General features: G+C 39.5%; 2 protein-coding genes across 3 annotated transcripts in view; both read right to left on the reverse strand.

The window, feature by feature from the left end:
• The window catches only part of PLBD1 (phospholipase B domain containing 1), a 38,272-nt gene extending 16,066 nt beyond the window's left edge, over positions 1-22,206 (reverse strand). Inside the window, exons 1-5 of the mRNA XM_088165214.1 lie at positions 22,073-22,206; positions 15,298-15,517; positions 8,798-8,881; positions 6,776-6,914; positions 419-583 (exon numbers count right to left, since the gene is read on the reverse strand). Of these exons, the coding sequence (XP_088021340.1) occupies positions 419-583; positions 6,776-6,914; positions 8,798-8,881; positions 15,298-15,517; positions 22,073-22,151 (687 nt within the window). The 5' untranslated portion in view covers positions 22,152-22,206. The remainder of the gene's footprint in view (positions 1-418; positions 584-6,775; positions 6,915-8,797; positions 8,882-15,297; positions 15,518-22,072) is intronic.
• A 2,588-nt stretch (positions 22,207-24,794) lies between these two features.
• The window catches only part of GUCY2C (guanylate cyclase 2C), a 54,089-nt gene continuing 51,151 nt past the window's right edge, over positions 24,795-27,732 (reverse strand). For both annotated transcript variants that reach the window (XM_088165215.1, XM_014882630.2), the window contains 2 exons: positions 27,144-27,220; positions 24,795-25,334 (listed from right to left, as the gene is read on the reverse strand). In XM_088165215.1, the coding sequence (XP_088021341.1) occupies positions 25,160-25,334; positions 27,144-27,220 (252 nt within the window). In that variant the 3' untranslated portion in view covers positions 24,795-25,159. The remainder of the gene's footprint in view (positions 25,335-27,143; positions 27,221-27,732) is intronic.

Raw genomic sequence — 27,732 nt, forward strand, 5'->3', positions numbered from 1 at the left:
TTAGCACTGTCCTTTAGTTTAAATAATCCTTTTCCTTTTTTCCCCTGCCTATTTGCCCAATGGATTTGTAGTCATTCACAATATCCCTTTTCAGACCTCACTTCTCTAGACGAAATGAGTTATTCTTGTCCAGTCTCCTCTCCCTGGTAGTTCCTCACTCCCTAGTAAATCTAGCAGCTTTTCACCATCTATCTCTGTGGTTTTGGTTTGGTTTGGTCTTTTCCCTCCCCTTGAACACAAGTGAGAAAAACTGGACTCAAAATCCCATGGAGTACAAATGACAGCTGCATAAATGCATCTTGATCATTGACAGAAATATCTTTATGCCCATGCAACATGAACAGGGAAGACTCCAGAGATGCAGACTCATGACACTGCAAATCAACACAGCCACTAGAGATTAAGTTCTGGCGCTCACCTTGATCAGTGCAGAGCAGTGCCCCATGTCCCACTGGTATCTCCCATGGCCCCCTGGATCCATATTGCATTGTCCACCCCGTGCAGAATATTCAAATAATGCAGGAATAAGATCCAATAGGTCTCCAACTGCGTTCAGAAACTGGACATCAAAGTTGCTCAGTGGCTGAATAAAGGAGAAGACGACATAAAACACTTTGAGACAGAAAAACATCAAGACAGCCTCAGTGGTTGGAACTTTTCTTTTGTTCCTGAAGGAAGCTCTTGTATGTCTGTGAAAGGCCTACTGACAAGGCCTAGATGCTCACACTCAGTATGGCACCAGACACTGAGGAAACTTTCAGGATCTAGCCCTTGTAGTGGCATTACCAATGCTATGATTTCTGAGGCAAAAAGGAAGATGTAACTGTAACTCAAGAAACCTTAGTGTGTGTTTATAGGCAGCACACCAATCAGTCTGTTACAGATATACTGAGGTAAATTTTTTTTTTTGAGGGAAACAATGTTAACAATACAATCAAACTAGCTGGAAAATGAAAAGTCAGTCAAAAGGCACTCTGCTATGTGCTTTAGAAAGGTAGCCAGGGTTAACAAGGTTAACTACATACAGCTGGTTGTGGAACACGCTCTTTAGAACCTCCTCTTACTTTGCCTCTTCAAAAATAAGAGCTTCAAATACCATTTTCTAAATCTTCTCTGTTCTTGCTTTCACCATGCCTTTCCATTATGGCAAGGCTTAAGGAAGAGCAGTCAGAACATACATCACTGTAGGGCTGTGAATAGTTATTTTATAATGCCACATAATCATATAGCAAAGAAACGCATTACTTACAATATAAATCACTAAACCATAGAGCTGACCTCTCTACAAACCCCAGTAAAAGGGGACACGGAAAAATTGGGTCTTTTTTTGATGTTTGTCAAAGCCACTTACTTTTTATTCAAAAGGCTGAATTCTGTGTATAACTATCTGCTGCTTTGGCAGAAAGAATAACCAACAGGAAAACTAGAAATAATGTAAACTCCAGTCCATGTATCCCATGGGAAGGAATTAAACCTTCCCACAATGCTTACACAAAAGAGAAATAAGCCATTCTGACAACTAATACCGTTCATGGCAGAATGTAGTGGCTACAGTTTGAGGAAGAAATCCAAAACAAACTTTTATGTATGTTACATTGCTTTAGTTCATCATGTTTTAACTGTAAAAATCCAAACAGGGAACAACGTCAAGAGACATGTCTTTGGATAGTTTTAAGCAACTTCAAGGTATGAATCAGTTACAAACCAGTCACTGCTTCTATTTCATTGGAATCCATATAAGAGAGACTTGGCACCGTTTAAGCACCATTTTTCAGCTGCACTGAAAAGCCACCACACAATAAGAAAAAGCCATTTTCCAATGTCTGATTCACACAGTCACCACTGTACAGTACCACCAGGAAGAGAGCAAACTGGCTTGCATGAGATTGCTCAGCCAGCCCTAAGACATTTTAATTGTACTTGACATCCATTTGCTACCACTCCATATTCTCCTTCATAAAACCTGCTTTCATGGTAATATCTACAGGTAGCTACATTGATACTGCTACAGCATCAGTCAGAATTGCCTGTGTATTTTTAACAAGTTTCACATTTCTGTGCTTTCTTACCATCACTTCAAAACTTCTGTAACTATTAAGAAGTCCATTCAAATTAGAAGAAAAGTGCCAAGCAATGAAGCTTTCAGAACAACAGGCACAGAACAGTGCCCAGAGAGCAGGAGGAAAGATCCACTCAAAGCACAGGTTACATAAATTCCTAAGGCACTGGGTAAGATGAGGCTGCCAGCTGCCAAAGCCAGCTAAAATATCAGAGATGCAGAAGAGGAGCTAGGTTGTTAAGCACCCCCTCGGGTTCTGTCTTCATTCCCTTTTTGAGGGCCAAGCAAATTTTGTTCCAGTTTATTTCCAAAAATTCATTACTCTCCTTGAATAAATCTGGTATTGTGTTTAAGGCTGTCTGATGTGATATCATATAAGCACTGTGCGTCTCTGGAGTCTTAGTAAAACAAATGCATTCAAACAGAAGCATTCAAACAGAAGACACAGGAATCTGCACTGCAGGCCCAATCTGGGAATTTCAGGAGTGCTCTAAAGCATCTGCCAAAAGGCTGAGCGCCTCAGTTTCGGAAAACTTCAGCTGATTTTCAGGATATATGGAGAAATCTTCTCTATGAGGAATTAATCAGTGTCCACTAGCAAAAATTAGACCCAAGAAACTGCATCATAACAACTGTGTGATATAAAGCTTATTACAATTTTTTGTAATCACCTTCTCCCATCTCACACAACATCAGAAAAATTCCTTATATGTGTCATTTAGATCCTGAAGAAGAATGAATTAACTAAATTGACAAGCAGAGAGGTGATAAAGCCACATCAAAAGTCCTTTTGCTAGAATGTGTGGCTCCTCTGCTGTCCTGAACAGAAAACAAAAAATCAATTGGAGTTTGAGTTATATCCAAGGAAGGGAGAAATAAACTTGCAAAGGGCAGCAGAAAGCAGAGAACCAGCCCTAAAGGCCTGTTTACATGGGACATTAAAACAGGCAAGTTATTCCATAACAATTGTTTTCCAGTAACTTCTCCAAGCCTGAGCACTCGGAGTACAAAATAAAGAAGTACAAATAGACAGCTATCCTGAAGTCATTCTAGTATTTAAAACTCTGACACCTCCTTATTCAAGAGTAATATCCCTGCATAGACAAGCCCAAGATTAATCACAGCGTTGGTAGAGCATTAGGCAGATGAAAAGGCTTTATGTTCTTTGAGTGCCCCTCCCTCAGAAATTGTCTTGACAAAAGGGCTGGGTTTGTTTACTGCATATAAAATGTTGCTAAACCAGCTGGAATAATGTCACACTTTAATATAAAGATGTATTCAAATTTTGACATCACTCTAAATGATATCTATAAATATCAAATTCAAAATACAGAAGTTTACAATGTACATTGTGTTCATGCAGGTCTTAATGGAAGCACCTATCCAAAATAGTCCTCAGGAGGACAGACTCCATGCAATAAAAACCCCAAAATTTAAAACAATACAATACAAAGCATTTCCTTTATAAAGAAAAAAAATATATATACTAGTGTTACTATCAAACCATTCAAAGCCCAAATTTTCCCACTGCAGTAAGGCTCAGTTACTTGTGGCAGACACAATGGTTGTACAACATTCAAGTAAAGCAAATCTGATTTTCAGGAAAGAGCAGAAAAACAGAATTTCAGAATTACTTGTGTGCATGTAACCCTACTCTCACTTAAGTATCTGGCTCTGGTTTCAAACTACCATGCATAGGACTAGAAAACAGAATTAAAAAATTAAAAGCAGATTAGCTATGAAACAGCTTGTTTCCATTCTTTTCTGAAAAGGAAGTAATTCCATACAACTTTGCGCAGTGCTCAGCGTTACAATTCACAGACTTTGTATACACAAAGTTCATTTCCTTAATCCCTTTTATCTCTTTCAGCCTATTCGTGTCAACCAAACAACTTCTCAGTGTTCAGGAGAGCATCTTGTCTATGTATGACCATTCGTGGTGCAGGGAAACATATGAACTTGAAACCCATCTCCTCTTCCCCTTCTCTTTCTCGTGTCTCTGGTATTTTGGGACTTAAGCGGGGAAGCTTCCTAGCCTTTCTTCTACACCATTTATTCTTATTTTAAGCCTAAAACAAAAGTGGGAACAATTGTCCTCTACATATGCAGAATAATGTGCTGAATTTAGAAGTACACATAACTTTCCCAACAGCAAGTAGAACATCAGGCAACAAAATACAGACTGTCACATGTTGAGTGTTGGCTTGGCTTTGTCTGGGGTTTAGGGGGTTTATTTTGTTTTGTTTGAGTGTGGGTAAAAAAAGGAAAAGAAAAATGCTGCAATTCACACAAGGGGTATTTTTAATATTTCTGATGTTCATTACCACTATAAACCCAAACTATTGAACTACTAGAGATCAAAAGATAAACTTGTTCCTGATGATGATAATCCAAAGACAATAAATACATGGAAAGGATTCTTTTATTAATGAAACAAATTGTATCTACTAAAGGAAAGGGGTAAAAAGCAGCTTTCAAGGCACTAAGGAAAATGTGCAATAGGAATGAGATTTGCTTTTAAAAACATGCAGAATTTATTACAGAGACTTTCAGTATGAAATTTCCTTGATTGTTTTATTTTGAGAATTGAGTAACATAAAAGTACTTGTTACTGGAGTTGTTGTACAAAAAACCCCAAAACAATTGGGTTAATTGAACCAAAGTACAATACTTAAATATAAGGAAAAAATCATCTACTAGGTGAATTTATTAGTACTTTGAATGCAGATTTCTTTAATCACAAGGAATAACGAAGATACTGGTAGTGTTTTTGATAATTTTGTTGGTTTGTGAGTTTACTTGAGGCTTTTAAGTGCCAACAGTTTACAGAAGCTGAGTTGATTCTCAGAAAAATGGATGTGTCAAAGCTAGAATACTAGCCAGGAACTTTGCATCTGGTTTTATTACATATGTAAGCTTTGAGCAACAGCCTTCAAGCCTTGTTTCCTGAAGGAGATCCTAACAGCAGTAAATATGTACACATTGTTGCAGCCTAATCTCCCAAAAGTACTTGAAAATTATCATAGTATCCAACAAAATGAACTTCCTGTACTTTTACAGAACATTTTACAGAATGTCAGGTATCATTTTGATGCCAATGAAAACCAAGGACCTAGCTGCAAAAGCAGCTGTCTAAAACGTACTCAGAGATAAGAACTGATGTTAACTTACTGGCTGTGGCAAAGAGAGGAAACAGCAGCACCATTTCAAGTGAGAAATACATATACAGTGAACATTTTTGCTTTGAGTAAAAGTACATGCATCTCAACACAGGTGATAATGTCCAAAGCTAAAATTGTGACTAGCATGAAAAAGAATGAAAATAAATCCCACCAACTGCTGCAAGCACATTTGGGAGGAGAAAAAAAACATATTTCCCACATATAATTCAAGAATGGAGGACACAAATATTTCAGCTTGAACCACATATCTGAACTTTCACTAAATGTACCATTTTTATATAAACATGCTGATGAGATCTCTAAAAAGAGGATAAAAATTATTCAAACACTTCAGAGGTTAGTGCTTTTTAGTATCAAATGCATAGTTAAAGAAGCAAGCATCAAGGAACACGCTTTGCAGGTAGGACACACCTATTACAAAGAAGTAACTTAGACACAAACCAGCACTTCTCCCTTCCCCCCATATGAATCTAAGATTCTGAAGCAGTTAAAAAACCCCAAACCTAATGAGCTTGACAGAGCTCTTCAGATACAGGAGTTACAAAAGGATATTAATTTGCTCTTTTCCTAGAAAGTCAAAGTTTCTAGTGTTTTTCCCTACAAACTCAGGTCTCTCAGGATGAATTATTATTACAAATGCTTTTTTTTCCAGTTTGAGCTGCCTCCCCATTCCTGAAAGCCCCAGAGTGAGTTCTATGCAAGAAAGACGTACGTTTTACTAAAATGCAATTGTTGACAATTCAGAACTCACAACTTTTCAAAATTCTTGGTATGATTAACCTAGGTAAGAAGGTCAACTACAATTACTCAAGTCCTTCCTCTCACACTGAAAAACCTATTAGATATTAGACTTTAGGACAGCATTATAATTGCTATATCTCTGCTGGAGTTAAAGGAGTTCTGCTATTACATACAAGCTGCTGATCTGGAATACAATTCTAATTGAAATTAAAGGTAAACAAATGATGAAAAAATACAAAAAAACCCAATTAAACCACCACCCAACAAAACCCCAAAATCTATCCCATCTGACCAGCCACAACACAGACCACATCTTTTGTAGCCATATATTTTTGAGACTCAAAAGACAGAAAAGGAGAAATCATTCAGTAAATTAAAACATACTGTAAGATAGAAAGGCTTTTAGGATTTGAAATCTAATGTTTGGAAATAAGAATGAAAGCTTTAATTCATGTTGTTGCAGGTACTGTTTATACCTAAAGAGTAATTTGCTTAATAACAATTGTAAAATGACAGCAACAAGCACTTCGGAAGTGTCTGTCCTTCCAACATTCACATGGATACAAAAGCCACCCACAATGTAAGCCCCTTGTGAAGAATCCATGGTTACAAGGCCTGAGTTATCCTACACTGAACAGCCACTAAAGATTTTGCAGAATAGCATGCAGAATGAGTACTTGCAAATAAGTATCCTCCTTTTGCTTTTTATTTTTAAAAAGTGGATTTCTTTGTCCCATGTTTGTCCACTGATATCCCAGCCCCAGCTACCAAGAAAGAGGTGCAGGAGTCTTACTGCTTGTTTATGTAGTTTAGCCCACTCAGCGGCTCCCATGTACAGACCATCCAACTGTGCAATAATATAGCCAGCATGCCTCCAAAATGGGTCATCCTTATTTTTTCTGATCTGTTGTCTTGTCCATTGATCTTGCTTCCTGCAGAGGAACAGAGAGGTTGGGGCTTTCTTGAGTTTTTTTAGAGTGTAATTGATAATGCAGGGAAGGGATAAATACATTATGACCCAGATGGTCCAGTCTTACTAAAGATTTGAGGCAAATCATGCTTTGGAAATCCTGCAGATATAAACATTATATCCTCCAAGTGTAAATGCTCAGACTTAGGCAAAACACTCAACAATCACGTGCCTCTATCAGATTTTAGTGTCAAATAAAGAGTTACACTTCATGTTTGTGGAGGATTTTGCTATAGCAGATCCAGTCAGCAAAGGAAAACAAGTGTTTGATAAGTTAGATGAACCATTCCCTTTTAAATGTCTATTTAAGAATAAAAATAGGCTGACATTTGAAGAGTCTCCTTCTCTCCTCCACATTCAAGTGCAATGAAGGCTGTCTGCTGGTGGTGCTCAAACATTGCTTGAGAACCACATCTCTGCTCCTCTGAGTAACAGGTGGGAGGCCAAACAACTGTATCCTGTGCCAGATCCAGTCAAGAGCCAAATCACCCATGTTTAGGGCATGAGGCAACACATGCTGAATAGATCCTAGGGCAAGAGCCATCAACATCATAGGGACCTCTCAGAATTCTCTCTTTTGCTGTGCACAAAGGGCCACAAAAGAACCACAGGAAATGAGGATCAGATGCTGGCCTCTTCCATCCTCCTGTATCTATCCATATAGCACTATATAAAGTAGCAAAATAGAGACGACAAACCTGTAAAGGAAGCAAACTCTTCCAGCACATATGAGTGAGAAAACCAATCAGATTTAGCTTTCTAGAAATAACAAGATGCAATAAGTATGTCCAAGGAAACAGGCACATGGTCAGAGCATTTAGGGCTAAGAATTTCCAAGGCAACACAGCAGCTCATATTGCAAAACTGCTATAAAGCAAAGCAATGATGCAGGAGTTGAGGATAGAGGCAATAGAAAAGCAATACCTAGTATTGCCCCCCTTCATCCAACAATGCATCTTGGGGAATACAACTGCTATGTTGTGTCATTCTAGGAAAAAACATATGCATTGATATGGTAGCAATCCCATTTTTCTCACAAGGAGGAGCACAGCAATGCTGAAAAAATGATAGCAAGGGAGCACTAAGACTTTTTGTTCTATTTTTTGGATAAGCTAAAACCAAATCAACTTTATATCCACACGTCAATAACAGCCAGATATTCAAACTCTTATGGAAAGGACAAGACAAGACGAAGATGGAAAAAAATAGTCCCCAAAAGTGACCATTTCACACAAGTATTTGTAATGGAAAAAACCACAAGTCTAAGGAGATTAAAATAATTGGTAATCACAGCTGAGTTTCCCAGTGCCTGCCTGGTTCTTCTCCTACTTGCAGTTTCCCCACCAGTGTAGCTGCATTATTCGAGCAGAACTATTTTTGATGTTTACAGCTAAAATAAAAAGTGAATTAGAACTTTTGTGATTAGAATAGAATTTACATAGGTGGTAGAATAAAATACTAAACTAACAGAAGAAGGAAAGGATACACAATGTTAAAAAGATTAAGGTGCTAGGAGAAAACTGTTCAGTGTAATATTGAAAATATCAGCTTTTCAAGAAAAGGAATTTTACTAGAATGACCTTCAGAATTCATTGACATTTTCCCCACCTTTTGGAAGTAATGGTTTTAAATATTTCTTTGAAAGAATCAGAATTAGGGAAGGGTATATGCACTTTTTCATGTATATTTAGAATTTCTTTTAATAATAATGGCATTCAATCAGAGGGAAAGGAAGCATATCTTTTCCTCAGGCCATAAGGAAAAGAATCAAAAAAAAGGTTGAAAATGCTGTCATCCTCCAACCCCAAGTCTTGACTGACTTATTTGTACCAAATAAATACATACGCCATAAAATTCTGAACTCCACTTCGAATGGCGGGAGTCTTAATTAGCTGTGGATACATATTTGCAGCATGGTCATACATTTGCCTGAAAGAACAAGAGTAACAGGAGTTATTCTTTTGCATCTTCCATTTACCAACCAGTTAACCAACATGGCTTGACAGACAAGCAACACAGTCCACAAAGTAAGTTTTTCCTATTCACAGAAAACACTCCAGTGCATGACAAATAACAAAAGTGACACAAAAGTAATGTTAAAATGTGACTTCAAATAAATTCCTTTGCCAATGCAGCTCAAACTGCTGCACAATGGAAACAAGATAAGCAAGAATGAGATAGAACTACTTCATAGCAAAACTGCACGCTCAGGGAATATTTGTAGGCCAGAAGCATCTTGAAAGCATCTTTTTGTTTTTGAAAACAAAAATAGTTTTCTGGAGAGCTGTGCTATTTGGAATCAAAGAACCACAGAGGTAAAGGTAATATAATTTTCTGATTCAGTTCATTTCACCCTTCAGAGAGAGAATTTCATGACCATGACATCTAGCAGGTTTTACTTGCCCATAACCATGTTCCTTTCTGTTTAAGCCAAGTATCTCCATTTTTACATGTGTATAAGATGATCCTACTTGCTACCACAGAAACTCCCACTCGTGGCAGCCCTAAACAGATTCAGCTTTATGGTGACCAAAATTCTTGTGATTTTTTCTGTTGTTAAATTCAGTTAGCTGTTTTATCCACATTAACAATTAAAAAAAAAAAGTTGTAAGGATTTTGTTGCTTGGTTGGTTAGGGCTTTTTTATTTGTTTTCTTGAAGTTAAGTCCTTCAAGATTAAATCAACCATCAAAAAAATACTCAGGAGTCCAGAATTAAAGTCAGCCTTCCATTTTAGCTGAAATGTAATTGTCTGACCCAAGCTAAAATAAAACTTCAACATTTCCCTTAATGTGAGTCAAATTTAATCAACGTTTTTTTCAGTCATTGATTAAATTAAAAAAAAAAAAAAGAAAAAAGGGACACCAGCAGAGAATGCTTTCGCTGAGGTCTGGAGTTAATAGAGATAAATGCACTGATGATGGATGTAATTCTATCTCCTTCCAAGTGCTGAGAGAAAGAAAACAGCACTGAGAAACAGATACCAGCCTCAAGGAAAGCACATGCCAGTAGGGCAGAATTCCTGTAGTAAAACTTATATGGGCAGCTTTCTCTGGGAGGGATGCAGAAAGGAGCTCTTCCCAATTTCCCTCAGGGCATAATTAGACAATATAGATAGAGACATAGAACGATTTGCTGATGACTAGAGAATCATCCACTGACCTTCTCCCCTTTTTTGTCCCTTGCCCCATTCCCAGACAATTGCATGAACTTGACAGCATGATCCTGCTGCTTCTAATCTCAGCTCTGGTACCATTCTGACAATCAAATCTAATTGTCTCACACATTCAGGCAAAACACTAATCCAGCAAAAATGTGATTTGTTTTTATCTGTAGTTTGAATTAGTTTGGGGAACAGAGACGGCTGGGACAAGAGGGGAGCATTCAATAGCTTTTGCACCATTACATTTTTCACAAAACTGCAGCTCCAGCAACCATTTTAGTTCTAGAGTTTCCTGTCTCCCATGCAACACAAGACTACATAAAATAATCATAACCTACTTCCAGAAGATGGCAAGAAAATTGGAGAAGCAGATCAGTATTCTGCACCCCAGCATATTCACAGAGAATTTGGCAAATAAAAATCTCAAGTAATTTTAGGAAGGGAACTAGAGCATAACATACTCCATACTAGAAATCAGAGCTTTTGTGTCTCTAAAGAGGAGCAAATAGCACAAGTTGGTCCATCTAGCAGATGATCATTTAGAGATTAGAGACAGATGAGGAAGATAAAATCCAGCTAGGATACTGGCCTAAACACTGCCTAGGTCAGGACAAATGATCAGGCTTCCAGACTCAACCATCAGCTCTACTCTCTATTTTGTACTCAAAGGTTATGCAGCATGATGCAGATTTTACAGCAGTAGTACCCTTAAGCTGTCATGACTGATGTAGAGATTGGGTTACAATCATGTGATAAAAACACCTTCTTTAATGGCTTTCACTCTTATTTGCTAACAGAGGACAGACAATTCCTGGAACTGATTTTGTTTTAATGACCAAGGTTATCAATAATTTTTCCCCCAGTTGCTCTCTTCAGCTTTTTTTGCTTCAACAAAGCTTCTATATGTGCATGGCTTGTGTATTTTGTAAGGGCATTATTCTCTGAATTAGACTGGATCACTACAGTAAGCCTTTGCAACTACATCTAAGGCCAAAGACAAGGCAATTGCAAATCTGGGACAAGAATTCCAAGCCTAAAACCAGAAAAGCAGAGATCGCCTTCTTTAAATTAGAAGGAAGATGACAGGACTCAGGTCAGCTGAGGCTATATGAGGAAAGACTAAAATTAATGTTGCTTCAAATTTAAATACTGCTCTTAGGCACCTGGCACGTCCCAATTGGAACTGATTTAAAATAATGTCACAGATTTAGATGTGTTCTGCCACTAAGTAAAGTCAGGCCTCATTAACACGACTCTGTTAGAAATGGGGAAAGGAAATTCATACCTAAGAAAGTCAGAACAAGTACATTGACTAGATGATATTACTGGACTTTGTGGAAAGGTGAGAGATTTGGGATAAAAACAAGTGTTTTGATCCCCAGACAAGGATTGAATTTATCCATTGTCTAACTAGGATTTCAAAAACATATGGATACTTTCATACTCTGAATCAGATGTCAACACTAGAAAGATGAAGCATACTTCAGAGAAGACTTACATATTTCTGCCATCACTGGAAAACTGGTCTGATTATAGCTTTTTCTACCACTGGCCTATACAGTTAAAGCTGAGATTAATTCTTCCCCAGTAATCCAAGATAAAACAGTTCTAGTGTGTTTCATATTTTGATTTTTTTAAAAATCTGGTTATTTTACAGACTCTTTAAGTTCCTACTATAGGCAAGGCATATACTTTTAAGAGACATATTTTGTCACACTTCTGCTTACATGTTAAAGGCCTAGCTGTGTCTGGAAAATCTCCTTCATGCCCTAAGAGTAATATGAGACCTGAGCTAGCTGAGAATTCCTGAAGGTCTCCAAACTGCAGGCACTGCCAGGTTGGACCTCCAACTCATCCAACAGCTTCTGCAGGAAGTTGTACCTCAACATGGGTTCAGGCACCAACATTTCCTTCTTACCAATGCACCACATCAGAGCTCTTTCTAGTAGGATTTCTAGGATTTCTGCAAAGAGCCACCCTGGATCTGCTTCATGGAGTCTTTACTGCATATGGATGCAAGACAGCTGGAGACCTTGGAGTTGTTTGGACTACAGGTAGCCATGTACTAAAAAGCTATTCAATTACCAAGTACACACAGTGTTTTCACATGGGAAGGCTGTGCCTGAACCACCTGAGGCACTGGTACGGGTAAGTCACACACAGGTCTTCACTCCAGCAGCTAAGTGGCTGACAATGTAAATGAAGCCTTCCCCAAAGCTAAACACGTACCTACAACTCTCCCTTATTGTTAACAGGAACTTAAAAGGGAAGCTCAAGCTGTGGGCACCAATGAGTGCAAAAGCAGAACAAGACTGTTTAGAGACACCTTCTCTAAGGAAAGTTGTGATAGTGCTAAAGTTTCCCTAAGACAGGCTAAACGGGCCAGGCAGTCTGATGGGAATAGTTACTGGCTGAGAAAGGCTGTTTGCCAGTTTCACTTGAGAAGACCTGTTTAACTGTCCCATAGCTAGAACATCTGCCTGCATGTTAATTAGGATTGTCTGAATTTCGAAGCAAGATGAAGGAGAAATGGAGTTCTAGGTGCAATCTTAACATCTGCAGACTTAGGGAGTTTTCACTTCTGCAATTTAGGAAATTGCAAACACAGTCTATAAAAGAATTCATTAGTTGCAGTGTGCCAAATAAAAACCCACAGAGGTCATGCAGCTAAAACCTGAAGTAATAGGTTCTCTGTCTTATCAAGGGTCAAGAGAGTAAACCACTTTTCATCTCTGCTCCTTACATGAAATATTTTCAAGAAGTAATATTAGCTTCCAGAGAAGCCTTCTGTAGCCAAAATAGCTTGACACAACTTGACAGAAAAAACTTGTTTGTAATCCTCAGTGAGAAATACACTTGCAATGCAGTTACAGATGGACAATGGGGCAAAGAAATAGCCAAAAAATTAAACTCAAGACAGTATGTATAATATTTGATACTCATTTTATTGACAGCAAGCATTTTCAGGTTTTGCACGTGTCAGGGGATTTCTTAGTGGATTTTCTCAAAAAGTCTCCCCAGAAAAGACAGGTTTTGGCTACTTCTGGTTTTGCATCTTAACCCACTCTTGCACTTAATCTCCTTTCAAACAGCTGAATTTCCCATTTTGCTTAAAAGCCGAAGTCTCAAGCTGTACTTTTTCCACATTAATACAAACACTCAGCTTCGCTTCTGTTCATTACTGGTTCTGCTATATCCACTTCTTTACAAAGGGCCACTCAGTGCAGGAGCTGTTAGCCCTAGAGTAACAGCAGCCAGGACTAGGAACTAACCTCAGTAAGCATATGACCTGCAGAAGGCAAAAGCCTTGAACAGAATAACTTGGATAACGTCACTTCTGTGAATCTTCAGTTAACGCACATGGGAAAAAAAATAAAGGAGAAAACCTCCTTCCTCTAAAACTTAGCCTAGAATAAGAAAGCAGATAAATCCCTGCAGACACTGTTTCACATTCAAACCACATTAAAAGGGACAGACACATACTTAAGTTTGTTTCAAACCCAGGAAGATACATAAATCTACTGCGGAGGCAGAAGAGGAATAGAGCGTGAGCTGTTCCCACTACAGCACTACTTTCTACATCTAATTGAGCTTAGCATGGACTGGGCTACCTGTGATATGACAAAACTTAAACTTAAACACACCTAGGCAAAGCCTTAGGAATAAAAACTGTTGAACAATGCTCAATTTTAACAATATTCTAAATGTAATGCTAGCATTCCCCAGATTCAGGGATAATTTACATAAACTGACTGAATAGTGCAAGGCAGTAACCTCTCATGCCAAATAATTCAACAACAGATCTCTCATGAACTTCCCTTCCTGTCTGGAGTACAGGTCATGTACTATGAACTTCAGGCCTCCTTCACTCTCTCAGAAGTGTTTTGTTATTGAGAAATACTACTTTATTGAATTTCTTTTATACACTTCCAGAGACCTAAGTGCCTCACCAGCAAAACCTACTGGAGAGTCACTTTATCATATGCTCAGAGAACTATCCACCACTATTAATTGATATTAAAATATCTTACTAATTAAATGAACATAATCTTGTCCAGCAGTCGTATCTGATGAATGTTCAGTAGGCAACCTTCCCTTGCTGGTCTGTGCCACACAGCCTATGGGTATTTAATTCAGTGTTCTGGAAGCAAAGTTGGTGAAGCCAAAAAGTCAAGTCACAGCAGTCATGGCAAACTTCTCCCAGCATTGGAATTTTGGAATTTTTCTTTTCCTATGACTATGCTGATTGAGCAAAAGATGGAGCTTGTTCAACAACCACCCACATGTCATGTTCTTAGCTGTATCACCAGCTATAAAGAATCATGGAATCTCTTAGAAGATTAGAAAAGACCCTCAAGACCATCAAGTCCAACCTAACACTGCCATCTGCTATCAGTGAGTATTTCATAGTGTCAGTTTGTCTTCCAACTTAGTCACAGAAGGAACAAAGCTTGGTTAATTTTTTTGGTTGGCTATTATTTGGGGTTATGGATATTTCTGTTTGTTTTATTTTAGAAAAAATCTCCAGCACTAGATCTGTAACGAGTACTAAATTCAGTAACTTTTCATGGATGTGCACTGTGGGTAAGGCTCAGTCCCTCAGGAGAACACCAACCCTTCTAGACACACTCCAGTCTGTCTTCAGGCCTATAGTGTATTTTTTTTTTTTAAGTTGGCCAAGACAACTTCCCATGCTGTCAAGTTTCAGTATCTGCTCTCCGACAGTTTCTTGACAGTATTTGCTGAAAAATACCCTTAAGGAAGCCCTGCAGACCTTGCTAGCAACATTTCTCTCTGCCTGATCTGCTCTCAACTGCCTATAAGTCACCTAATTACAGCCTGGGGAAATAACCACACTTTTTGCTACTCCTTATGCACTGCCTTACATTTATGTTATTTTGTGATTATATTACTTAACCAGTAATAGAGATACAGTACCCATCTATCTCACCAAGGTGTTGTGAGATCCTGCAGGATGAGAAGGGGAGGGCACATCTTCATCCCATAATGAAAAAGCTATACTTCATACCTGCTACTAATTAAAAGAACAGCACACAGCTGCAAAATGTATCATTAGTTTAAATGGAAAGGAATTTAGGGCAATGAAAGCAAACAAAAAAACTTCACAAGTACAGAAATCCACTGGAAGTGTCATGAATTGAGTTACCTCCTGAGGTACTTACGGAGCTGTGAGATAGCCTTCCAAAAAGCCAGCAATATACATAATATCTTCATTGCTTAAGGTCTGAGTGCCATAGCCTGCTCTGATCTCCAGGACTCCCCAGCCTGTTGTCTGTAGACTGTTGTTGTAGAAGCCATAAGCATCTCCACTCCTGTCCAGAGTATTCCTGACCTGAAGTATTTTTTGAGCTCTATTCCAGTACACAGTCGCATAGCGGAGTTCTGTGGTGGAGAAGAAAGGATATAAGGGAAACAAACATAAGTAGGTATTTCCTATGCAATACTGAAATGTCAAGACAGTATTTTGGCAATTTTAAAAAGTTAATTTTACAGCTTTCCATAAGGCTTAGTTCTACTACAGAGACCAACACTAATGCTAATGTACTGAAAAAGGGCATGAGGACTAACTGGAGTTTTACAAAAGCTCACAGCTAAACATTCTCATGTTATTCTTCTGGAAGTTATCTACAACTCTTTCAGTGTACAGCTCCAGCATAGCTAAGTATTGACATAAAACTCTGAGAAGTATTTCCTTACCTGGCCCAGAAGACAATGTATACAAATCTTACTGAAAGCAACTTCAGAAGACAGCATGCCTTAGCAACCACAAAGGATTATAAACTACTGTTGACTTAATTTTCCACCTAAATATCCAAAAACTTGCAAAAGCTTTCTACACTGACCATCTCGGGAACCAATCCCTGAGGTGGCATAACAGAAGCACTAGGACTCAGTGGATCACAAGCTTAAAGACAAAAGTACAGCAGGTATGAAATCCTTTACAAGGTACACAACGTCTATCATCCATCTGAAATAGAATTTATGCCAAGCATGATAAGAACAGAAGGAAGGGCACTAGACTTCTCAGAGTTCCATTTGGTCTGCTGTTTTAAGAAACATTCTTGATTACCTGTGTTTTAATCCTGCAAAGCTGAAGAACAAAGAGCAAGGTAAACTGCTTTCTTAAAAAAAAGAACAAGCCAAATCACCAAATAAACAACAACAAAATTTAAAAAGTCCCACGCCCTACAATTCTAATTGAAGCCTCCCTAAGATGGGCTATGATTACATCAGCTCTCTATGCTTGACTGACCAAATCACTTCTACATCACTGTGAGAAGAGTTAAAACATCATAGGTCAGAGGTTCCAGAAGTATTTGAAAAGTCTTAAGAGATAAATTAATAACCAGCCCTTCTGAATAGCTGCACAGCCCTCTGGCATATCAGCAAACTTGCTGGGGGTACAGTCTGCCCCATCACCGAGGTCATCAATGGAGATGCTGACCAGTATCAACCATGGGCTTAGATCACCTGCTACCAACTTGCTTAGATTACTTGTTACCAACCTCCAGCTAGGCTTTGTACCACTGTGTCCTGATGTACTACAGACACTTCTCATGGGAACAGAAAATGCATTGGCAGAACCAGAATTTTAGTAGTGAAAGAACTTCACTTTTTCCACATACTATGAAAAGAAGTTGTTACATGAGTCTGTTTAGAGATGAAGTAATTTCAGAGACTTGGAACACAGGGTTCAAAAAACATGTTTTTCATCTGCCAGGTACTGAGGCTATTTAAAGGACAGACACAACAGACTTTCAGTAACTCTTCAAGCAGCTACGAGCGTAGTCTTCTGTGGTGTCCTTAACTATCATTTAGCAATAGAAGCAGCAATTTCTACTTTGGGTTAAAAGTAAACATGGGAATCACTCAGACAGAAAAATCTGTAAACAGAAGAGCAGGCTGATAAGGGTCACCGCTGATGAAAGCCAAAGCCCACTTACAAAGCTAAAGCTTACATACCAAAAAAGTCAGGGAAAAGGAAGTTCTGTAAGGGGGTGATGCGAGGGGTCAGAGCAGAACACAACTCACCTGTCCAGCAGTAAATGAGAGGGTGACTCCAATCAAGAAGCCCATTGCAGGGCAGAGGAGAGACTATTTTCACAGTAAACAAAGATGTTGAGGAACAGATAAAAAGAGAAAGAATAAAGTAAGGCAAACCATGACCATCTTTCCATCTCTTCAGGAGGCTGTGGAAAGGTGGCTGGAAGTCAAGACGAACCAGGGCAGCTGGGTATTGCTATTAGTGCCTGAAAACTAAATAGGTATGTCAGAATACCTATTACATCTATACAGAAAATGTGTCTGCCTAAAGTAAAACAGCTGTTGCTTTCCTTTGGAAAAGAAAGTTGGTGCCAAAGCCAGACATACCATCTGACACGGTTCTCTTACACAGCAGGCTGGGTTTCTTTGTTTTATGCTCTGACACAACACGAGCATGCAGAGCTATTTTCAAAAGTCAGAACAAACTTTTCAATTACCCCTGGAGTTTGCCCTGCCTCAGCTTCCCTACGTGACAAATTTAATCGGAAGAAAAACAGGACTCAAAGAGGATGGGAGGGAGGGGGAAACATTAAATTATAGGATAATTTGCAACAAACCTTGAGAGGCCTTTAAAGGAATTGCATCAAGGTAGCTGTTATAGTTTAACAACAATGTTGGAAAAAAACTATTTCCCATTACTGCTTTTTCTTTTGATTGACTCATCATCTCATTTCACCTTGCAGCTGGAGTTAAAACCACAATCTTATAAACCTGTCTACACTACAACGTAATCAAAGCATTTCATACCACCTAATATATTACAGTTTTATTCTGTGTTCATCTAAATGAGCAGGACTGCCTTTGCTAAGGAAACCATCCAGAAGTATAATACGGAATATAGACGTACAAGAAGCACATGCACATTTTCAAACAATCCTGTTTGAGTTCTGAAAGAAAACAGGAGCCTTCCTATTGAATAATATTGGCATTTTTACATTTATGTTTGGAGGGTGAGGCAAGGCCCCTAGCACCTCTTATCCCAGCAGTCATATTGGTCAATGTTTGCATACTAAAAAATTACAATGTCTCCATGAACCTACAAATCATGCTTTCATCATGAAAGTTAAGACTTCCAAGTGTTCAGCCTACTAGGACTCTGATGAATCAAAGACTGTGATAATCTCTACCTATTCCACAACAGTGCTGCTTAGAATAACGTCAATAACACAGCAAAGCACACACTGTCTGCAATGAATGAGTCAAAATCCCAGGGGATAGGGTAGGCCAGTGGAATCACCCCTCCCCTCCATGAGCCAGCCAGGAGAACTGCACAGCATCAGCAATGCAGAGTTTCATCACAACCACCAGTGGGGTGGGAGAGAGACGTGCAGAAGTGCAAGGACAGAACAAGCCTGGAAAAAGGAGTTTCTTCTCCTTTCTGCAGACAGTAGGGACTGGGAGAAACCCTCCTTCAAGCTGCCTGCTTTTAGAGATACATCAACCCTTCTGCCAAAGACAGGTCCAGAAACAAGGACTATAGCTGGGAGAGTGCTGGAATTTCTACAGCAAGTGAGAAATATCTGCTTTTTTGTCAAAATTATTCCCTAAATCATGGAAAAGGCACATATTGAAGCCTGGAATAGGAGGTGGTAGTGCTCCCTTTGGATTTTAAGCTGAAACACCAAATCTGTTCTCTACCTTTCGGGCTCAGTACCAGCATTTCCAAAGTTACATTAAAACTTGACATTGTCTTTTACTTGGTGGCAGCAGGAGAGTAGAAATACATACATGTGCACTAGAATATGAAACAAGCAATTAAAGGAAGTATTAAGATAGAGGACTGACAGGAGATGAAACAAGGAAAGCAGATGCTGAAGAGGACATGAAGGAATGGCAGTAATTTCCAATAAAAGAACAGAATTGACAGAGAAGATGAAAAATGAAAAAAAGCAGTATGGAGATGGCCCAAGACAATCTAACAAACACACTATTACTAATATTTATTAACTAAATTAGAGCTACAAAAATAACACTTGACATGACTTAAGAATGCCAGTGAAATGCATTTGGCAATATGCAACAGCTGCTTTTCCTTATGCTTTCCCAGCTATAAGTTGTTTTTAAAACATACATGTATCAAGTTAGGTTACTGGACTTTATAATTAGAGAAATGGGTGGAACTCTTTTCCTTGCAGATGAAAGAACTACAAGGTCTGGGGGTGAGAAATAACATTCATAATTTTCCTTAGTCTGACAAACAAGCCAACTCACAAGCAATGGAACACCGGTTAGCTCACACGTAACAAGCTAAATTAACAATTGTGAGCATCTCCTAGTAACATGAAAACTACTGGTTTCCTAAACTACTAATTTTAATAATTGAACTATTAATTTTTATCTGTGGCTTTCCAAAAGTAAAGCTTTTTTTTTTGTAGAGGTGTTCTTCACAGATTCTGCCTATAAACTTTCCACTAAATAGGGAAGATATCACTCTCCCGTTTCACTGAAAACTAGTTTTGCATCACTTCAAAATTAAAAAAAAAAATCTAGAACAAAATTGCACATTTGATTTCAGTATACCGTCCCCTACTACCAATGTTCAGTAGTAAAGATTACATTATGTGATGCTATTATCACAGTATAGCATTTAAATATTTCAAGTCAACCATAATAAGGTTCTGTTCAATTTTTTAATTTGAAAGAGCTTGACCTATTTTTCCATTAAAAATTGTATAGAATCATAGAATGTTAAGGGTTGGAAGTGAAAAAACATCTAGTTCCAACCTCGCTGCCATAGGCAGGGTCACCTTTCACTTGTCCAGGTTGCTCAGGGCCCCATCCAATGTGGCCTTAAACATTTCTAGGGATGGGGCATCCACAACTTACTTGGGCAACCTGTGCCAGTTCCTCACCAGTCTCACCGTAAAGAATGTCTTCCTGTATCTAATCTCAGTCTGCCCTATTTCAGTCTAAAATCACTGCCCCTTGTCCTGCCACTACCTCCTCGTATAAAAAGTCCATCTCCCTCCTTTTTAGAATTCCCCTCCAGGTACTGGAAGGCTGCAGTGAGGTCGCTCCAGAGCCTTCTCTTCTCCAGGCTGAACAACCCCAGCTCCCTCAGTCTGTCTTTGTAGGAGAGGTGCTCCATCCCTCTGATCATCTTTGTGGCACTCCTCTGATCCTGCCTACCCACGTGTTTTTGTTTTGTTGTTTTGGGGTTTTTTTTAGAAGCATCCTTTTAACTATTTCTAAAAGGCTGTATAACTCTAAAGAACAAGGGAGATTTCAATATATGATTATGATTGGACTTTATTACAAAACAAAAGTATTTCAGGGCTTCTTTACAGATGAGCTTAAACCACATAAGAAATTATCACAAAGTCCAGTAATTTTCAAATAAAGGAGTAAATACTTTCTTGATCCTGCCTAAATATAAGCTATTTGCATTTTCTATTCAATTGGCCTTAATTCATCCTATTTCCTCGCGCATTTCAGGTCTAAGTAATTTTTTAATTTGCTTCCAACAGGCCTGTCATTATTTGAAGCCTAATCTCCTGATTTGTGCTTACATCAGTGAAAAGCAATATTCAAATATGACCTATCAATTAAGAGTTTCAGTCTTGTATGGTTTTCAAGTTCACAAGGATACTTACTAGTAAATCTTAGCAAATGCAACAAATTTGCCAAAACAGTTATAGGATAGCATAGCATAGGTCACCCAGAGGAAACAAAAATAACCATTCAACAAGTAGCTTCACTAATCTCAGAGCACATCGATTTAAGTCATATTAAAGAATATTCTCTAGAAACGTTTTCCAAAGTATATGATAAATAATCTTCAAGGCATTCAAAATGCTAAAGAACAATGGACCAATTAAAAAAATCCAAACAGAATCTAGATAATTCACAATGCTGAAAGCCATTTACTCTGTTAAATAGACTAAAGGCATTCCTATTTGCTCCTTTGTAGCTTTCTACCAGTAATTCAATTATGATGTGAGAAATCAGTTGGGCATTAGGTGAAACTACTCATATCCTAAGCTTCCTTTCATTTCCTCTAGATAATTCACAGCTGACCCTTCCTTTGGTTCTCCTGAGGTTTTTGCCAACCCAGGTAAAGTTTTAAAAGTATGTCTGCAAGATCACATAGGACTGCCCACAAAATTATATGCTCGTAACGTTATGCACACATTGAAACAACTGTTACGTGAATTTCTCCTTGGTTTGAAATTCCTGGAAGATAAGCACAGAATCCAGCCCTTAAAACCTTCAGAATTTATTGAAAGCAGCACAAGAATGAGATACTGTGTCCCTGCCCGAGGCACTGTGGTTAGAACAAAGTGACCCTTAATGTCCTTTCCAACACAAGGTTGCACTAAAACTCTGTTAGTCACAAGTTGCAGCATGCGGTAGCGAAGCCTTCATCCTGAACGATTCCCGTGCCTGCACATGACATTGAAAACCAGCTCGGCTGGGAGCTCAAGGCAATTTCCCACTTGCTGGACCCTCACTTCGGTTCCCCGCGCCCCTTCTGGGAACCGGGAGGATGTTTAGAAAGCGAAGACCCACGAGGGAGCAGGGCCGCGCCGGCCCAGCCGCCGGGGCACGAGGTGCTCCCGGAGCAGCCCCTGAGGGGGCCGGAGCCAGCCCGGCTTGCGGGGTCCCGCCCTGCGGAGCGGGGGCCCGGCGGCCTCGCACCCGCGTCCCAGGCAGCACGGGACGGAGGCGCGGCTGCCACAGACGGAGCGCAGAGCCCGGCGGTACCCCGGAGAGCCGCGCTGCCTCCGCCGCGGCCGAGCCCAGCCCGGGCTACCCCTCCGAGGTAACTGAGGTAAAATCCTGGCAACTCCGAGGCTGGGGGCACTCGCGGGGCAGCCCCGGTACCTCCTTTCGTCTCGCCCGCTACGGTGAGGGGGCTTTGGCCGGCCACCCCCGCGCCCCCGCTCGCCTCACCTGCGCGGCCGCCCGCCGCCGCCCACAGGAGGATGAGCGCCCAGCAGCAGCGGCACGCGCTGCCGCCCGCCCGGGCCATGCCGCCGCTCCCCCGCGACTCCTCCGAACGCCGGGAGGCGGCGGGACTTTGAGAAGTTCCCTCGCTCGGGGCAGGTCTCGCCTCTGCCCCCGCCTCCTCCGGCGCCCGCCCCGGCCGCGGCGCCCCGTGCTGGAGGTGGCCCTGCCGGGACGGTTGTTCCCCGCGCCGGCCGCCGCGGCGTACCCCGGGAGCGGCGGCATCTTTCCTGCCGCGATACGGGTTTGGAGACCACAAGGCCTGGCTGAGGTGTGGGGAATCACCCCTGGCAGAGGTCCGGCTTCACAGCGTGGTAACCTGGGGGGCCCCTGGACTTCCTGAGGGTGATTAACCTAAAAGGGCGAAGGTTTACCAAGAAAGGCCTCCGAAAAAACACAAGAGGAGTTGGGCGATGCTTTGTCAAACTGTGCGTTTTGCATCATAGGAAGGGCAGATTTCAGCCCTGTTGGGAACAGCAACTGCTGTGTGTGTCCCAGCAGAAGAAATGAGGGACAGAACTTTTCCAGGGTTACAGATGGAGACAACTTTCCGTTGGGGTTTTCCTTTGCTCCTGTGATTAAGACCATTTTGAGGCACTGTGTTTTTGTCTCACCCAGGGTTGGATATTCTGCCATTGTCTGAAAAGGGCCATTATTTGGACTTTGTGTTTCAGTAATTGTTTAAGACAGTTTGAATTTGATACCGTTGCCTGTAATAGCCTCATATAACAAGGTCACATGCCAACCAGTTCAGGCCAAATAGCAAGCCTTGGCCCCAAGCCCAGGGTAAGAGCACTGTATCTCCAGGCTGCAGGGATCCTTCCATACCTATCACTGCTTTGTTCTGGGCTACTTTTCACTTAGAGAGAAGGATAAAAACAGACATTCAAACCAGAAACCAGGGTTTTTTAAAAGAGTAGTGAAAGTTGATTTTACTGTGATGTGAAAGTAACATACATGCAGGGATAGAACCATGTGAAAAAGAAATCTACCAGAAGATGGGTCCATCAACTCATTGCTAAGGTAACTATTTCTCTTCACAAAATGATACAAAAATTATCATCTGAAGAACACTGGAAAGAGAAGGGCTGCTGAAAACTAAGCACTGTTTGAAGTAATTTTCTCAATCGATGTCAGCAGAATTGTGCTCTAAAATAATTTGTATCTCAGGAATGTCAAGGATGGAACCCATAAAACTCTTCTTTAGAAAGAAGAGTTAGGACTTGTATAACTTCAAAGATCAGAACAGCTCTGTTTGGGGTAATCATAATGGTCATCTTCAGGCTTGATGAGTCCAGCACTTGTCACTGCATTTCAGCTACACTTTCTGAGTGTTTCAGCTACAGCAACCAGAATAGCCCAGCAGTGCCCAGTAGCACAGCAGTCACACCCAAGAACAAAGACAGAGACAAAGCTTGTTGATTGGCACATTGAGGTAAGAAATAGAGGACTTTGTATTTTTATTATACTCATAGTCTTTATACCTACCAGTTTTAGCACATCAGGGTTTGGGTTTTTTTCTATCCTCATTCCAATTAATGTTTCCATTAGGACACAGACAGAGGATGGCATGGCATGGCATGGCATGGCATGGCATGGCATGGCATGGCATGGCATGGCATGGCATGGCATGGCATGGCATGGCATGGCATGGCATGGCATGGCATGGTATTAATGCCAGTTTGAATTTCAGATTGGTTATATATAATGTGAAAGCTGTGGCTGCTGGATACACACTTTCTGCTATTTGTCTGTATCATGTTCCTAAGTGTAGGGACTTACATTTATTAGGTAAGAGTATAAGCCCTACAGAATGTAATTTCTTCAGTTTTCCAGTAATCCTTGCACTTCAGATCTATTTACATCTATTTACATTGTTCTTTTGATGTGTGGGTGTGTTCTTACAAAGCCAGCTTCTCTTAAAAAGAAAAAGCAGAGGCAACGGGATTCTCTCTTTTAATTCTATTTATGTTTTTTAGTTGAGCAAAAATACTGTTCATAACTATAAAATAGTGATTTTGCACCAATTTTATTGTTTGAATACTGACCAATATTTGACAATGGTGGAAGTAGTTCTGCTTTGAAAGACAACAATGCACAAAAGATCCTTGCAAAAGCAGATGTTATTCATTCACTAGGTGTTACTTCTTCATGTGAATGTTGATTTTCTTTTACTTGCATCCCCTGTGCTTTTGTTGCTTTTTAAAGCTGTATATTAATATCAGTGCTATGGAGTCAGTTGAAGAACAAGTCATCTGAGTAAAACCTGCTTAACTGTAAAACTGCATCCAAAAGTTGAATTGAAAAGATTTGAGGTTAAGAAGTCTAGATAATTTTATTTCCTTAATTTCTGTTTCACTTCTGGTTTGGGGGCAGAAACAGAAGTGGTGAAAAGATATGAAAGTGTCTTGTTTTGCAAGAATGACGGTTTCATTTTTCGGGCACAGGAGATTCAAATAAACTTTAGAAACCATACTTCTGGAATAATCTCCCAGTGTAAATAACAGGAGTGTAGTCTCTTGAACAAAGTCAGCTTGATTAAAGAAAAAATGTGAAACACAGAGGAAAATAGCAGAAGAAACAAAATAGCAGCATATCCAGGTTTTACATATGATATATTTAATGATATTTTCAAATACATTTTTCAAATAAAAATCGCAAATTAAATACAATCTCTAAAGATCATGACAAATTATGGTTTTGCTGTGAATATTTTCAGAAGTGGATTATTGAACAGACTATCACAGTTAAAAAAAAAATAACTAAAACAAAAACCCCCACTGTTTTCCAGACTCAAGTGCAAACATTTTCATTTACCTCAAATCATGCTGCATGTGTCCTAAAAAAGTCATCCAACTATTTCAATGTTACAGCCAAGGGAGGTTTGATTTACTGATAGCAGGTTGGACGGTAAAAAGGACGCTTGAAAAGGTGTTTTCTTTCTCCTCTAACAGGATCTATAAGCCTCCAGCTTCTATATGAAGTTGTCCAGAGAGTTCCTGCAGCTTTTTGAGTCATACTAGATATCCAGTTTTAAACATATGTGGTAAAATTCTCTGTGCTGACCAGTTGCAGGTATTCCAGGGTACCTGATCGGTAGCTACCTACCCGCGAAAGCTCCTGTGCCTTGGATCCTTCTTTTTCCCTTTTCTGAAGACTATTGGTTATCATCTCTGCTAAGTCATCTTGTAACCGCTGCTGATTCTCCCTAAAATCAACAGGATGGGAAAAAAAAAATCAGTGATTCACATGTTTTTAGTGATCCTCAGGTCCCTAGAGATTTTTAAACATTTCTATTACCATGTTTATCTTAATGACATTCACACACTACTGATAAAAAGTCTGGGGCAGGACCAAATTCCAGTTCTGAATTTGGGAACAAAAGTCAGGATTTTCATGTGAGTTTTCCAGATAGTATGGATCAGTGTCTTTGCACAAGAGGTCTGGAGTTGTGCCATTATTGATCTTAAAAAGTCATGATCACTTGCATGAAAAGGAAGACAGAAATTAGATTCAATCCTAATCAAAATAGTTTTTAGCTATCAACACCATTACTGGCACCAGGACTTTAATTATTCAACTTCAACTAGCTGGCCTTCAGTAACAGAGTTGCCATTGTTTCAGAAATTTCTTCAGTGTATTTGGCTTTTGCTGGAGTACCCCACATATGACAATTTTTAAGGGGCAATCATATATGAGGAAGTGAAAACAAAAACATCACTGTGATCCAGCTCAAGAGGTACTTTCAACAGTTGAATTCCAGAAGATTGCCAATTCAATAATTCTGGTAGTCTCAACAGATCATATTAATTTTTAAAAAGGAGTTCTGAGTTTACAAAAGATATGTATCATGAGGTAGTCTTGACAGTATTTCCTGCTCACTTGTAGTTTCCATTTAAATAACAACAAAGCTCATGAGATTCTGTAGCAGATTAAAAACTTGACTATTTCTATTTTGCAAATGCCTTGGAAAAACCCTCATATTCTGCTTAATCTCCTCTTTTCTCTTAGGGAATAAATGGACAGAGAATTTTATTTGTGCAAAGGACACACTGTGTAAAACTCAAAACTTGCAGTGGAAGCAAGCTGTAACATTTACTTATGCATTTCAGGACAAGGGATCCCCATGTATGTGGCAAACATCAATTTGCAATATCATTGCTTCAATTTGTAACGAAACGCTGTCATTTCAAAGCAGATGGCAACAAATTCCCACTTAGTGAAGAGCGACTGTACACAGGTGTTTAGAGCGGAAAATGAGGAACTTCCACATTTAGTGTGTTTGCAGGAAATAGAGGTACTTATATGCAAAATATACACTAAAAAATGCAACAAGTTATCTTGACTTCAATTTTGCATAGTTGCTCAAAAACATCACTTCCACTATTGCTATATTTTATTCAATTCTAATGCAAAAGGATGGCTCAGTTCCAGAACATCAACCTCTTATTTTTTTTTTACTGATAACTTCTCTAAATGTTAGAAAGTAAGCACTTGTTTAATTTTTAAAGGCTTATTCCTGTTCAGTACTACAGTAACTTTGTCCACCTCGTAGCAGAATAGTGCTTGAAATCCTGCAAGTTTCATTCCTCTTACAAATTCCTCCACAAGAGCTCATGGCATTACAGAACTTCACACTCAGTTATGGTTATCCTCTTCCTGTAGTGTGACACACAGGTGCCACTAGGACTAAACTTGCGGGAATATTAATGTTTTTTCATTTTCCTGTCCATCTCTTGCTCTTATCACATCAGCAACTTGTCCTGTAAGTCTTACACCCTTTCCAAGGCAAAGAACCTGCTAGACATTTATGTAGACAACCTTCAGCACACACATGGTCCCATGTGATGAATATTAACATGCTTATATGCACATACACTATATTAAGCCTCTAACAACTGAATGCAAATTCAGTGGTAAAAAAAATCCACAACAAGTGCCAAGGAGGAACAAAAAAAGGCTAAAGTGCAAAGAATGGGAATTTCTCTTCCCTTTTCACATAAAAAGACCATCTTACACAGAAGGAGGTGTTGGGAGATTATATTTCTTGTCCTCAGTACCCGTCAACCAGTAGGTAATTTCTGTTCCTCTGCCCTAAATATATATGACAAAGAAGAGAAAGCACAGTTTTGGGATTAGAATGCAATTTCCTGTAGTTAATTTACTTAAATAATATGCTATTACACATTGCCATGTTTGCCTTTGCTTATTTTCAGTAACTGATGCTGACAGCAAAATTAGATGTGAAAAGAACAAGAATGGGGGAGATGCAGCTGCACACACCTTGTTCCATGACCTGAAACAAAAAAAAAGTCATGGGAGAGGTGAGCTGTGCTGCCTGCCATCAACTCCCAAGGACAGACAAGTGTAATAGACTGAAATAAATGGATTGGTAGATATTGGAGCATTAACAAATTAACACTAGACTCAGCTTCCCTCTCAGCAGATGAGTTCACTCTACAATCTTCTGTTCCAAATGGTATGTTTCATTTATTCTCCACACCTTTATATTGCTTTAATATATGAGTTAAGGAGTACTTCATCGCTTGCATTGTCTTAACAGAAGTGTCTTCAACCACTAGAGACTACCAATTGATCAGTAATCC

Source organism: Sturnus vulgaris, chromosome 5 (assembly GCF_052056855.1).
Source record: "Sturnus vulgaris isolate bStuVul1 chromosome 5, bStuVul1.hap1, whole genome shotgun sequence".
In the NCBI taxonomy this organism is placed as follows: Eukaryota; Metazoa; Chordata; class Aves; order Passeriformes; family Sturnidae; genus Sturnus; species Sturnus vulgaris.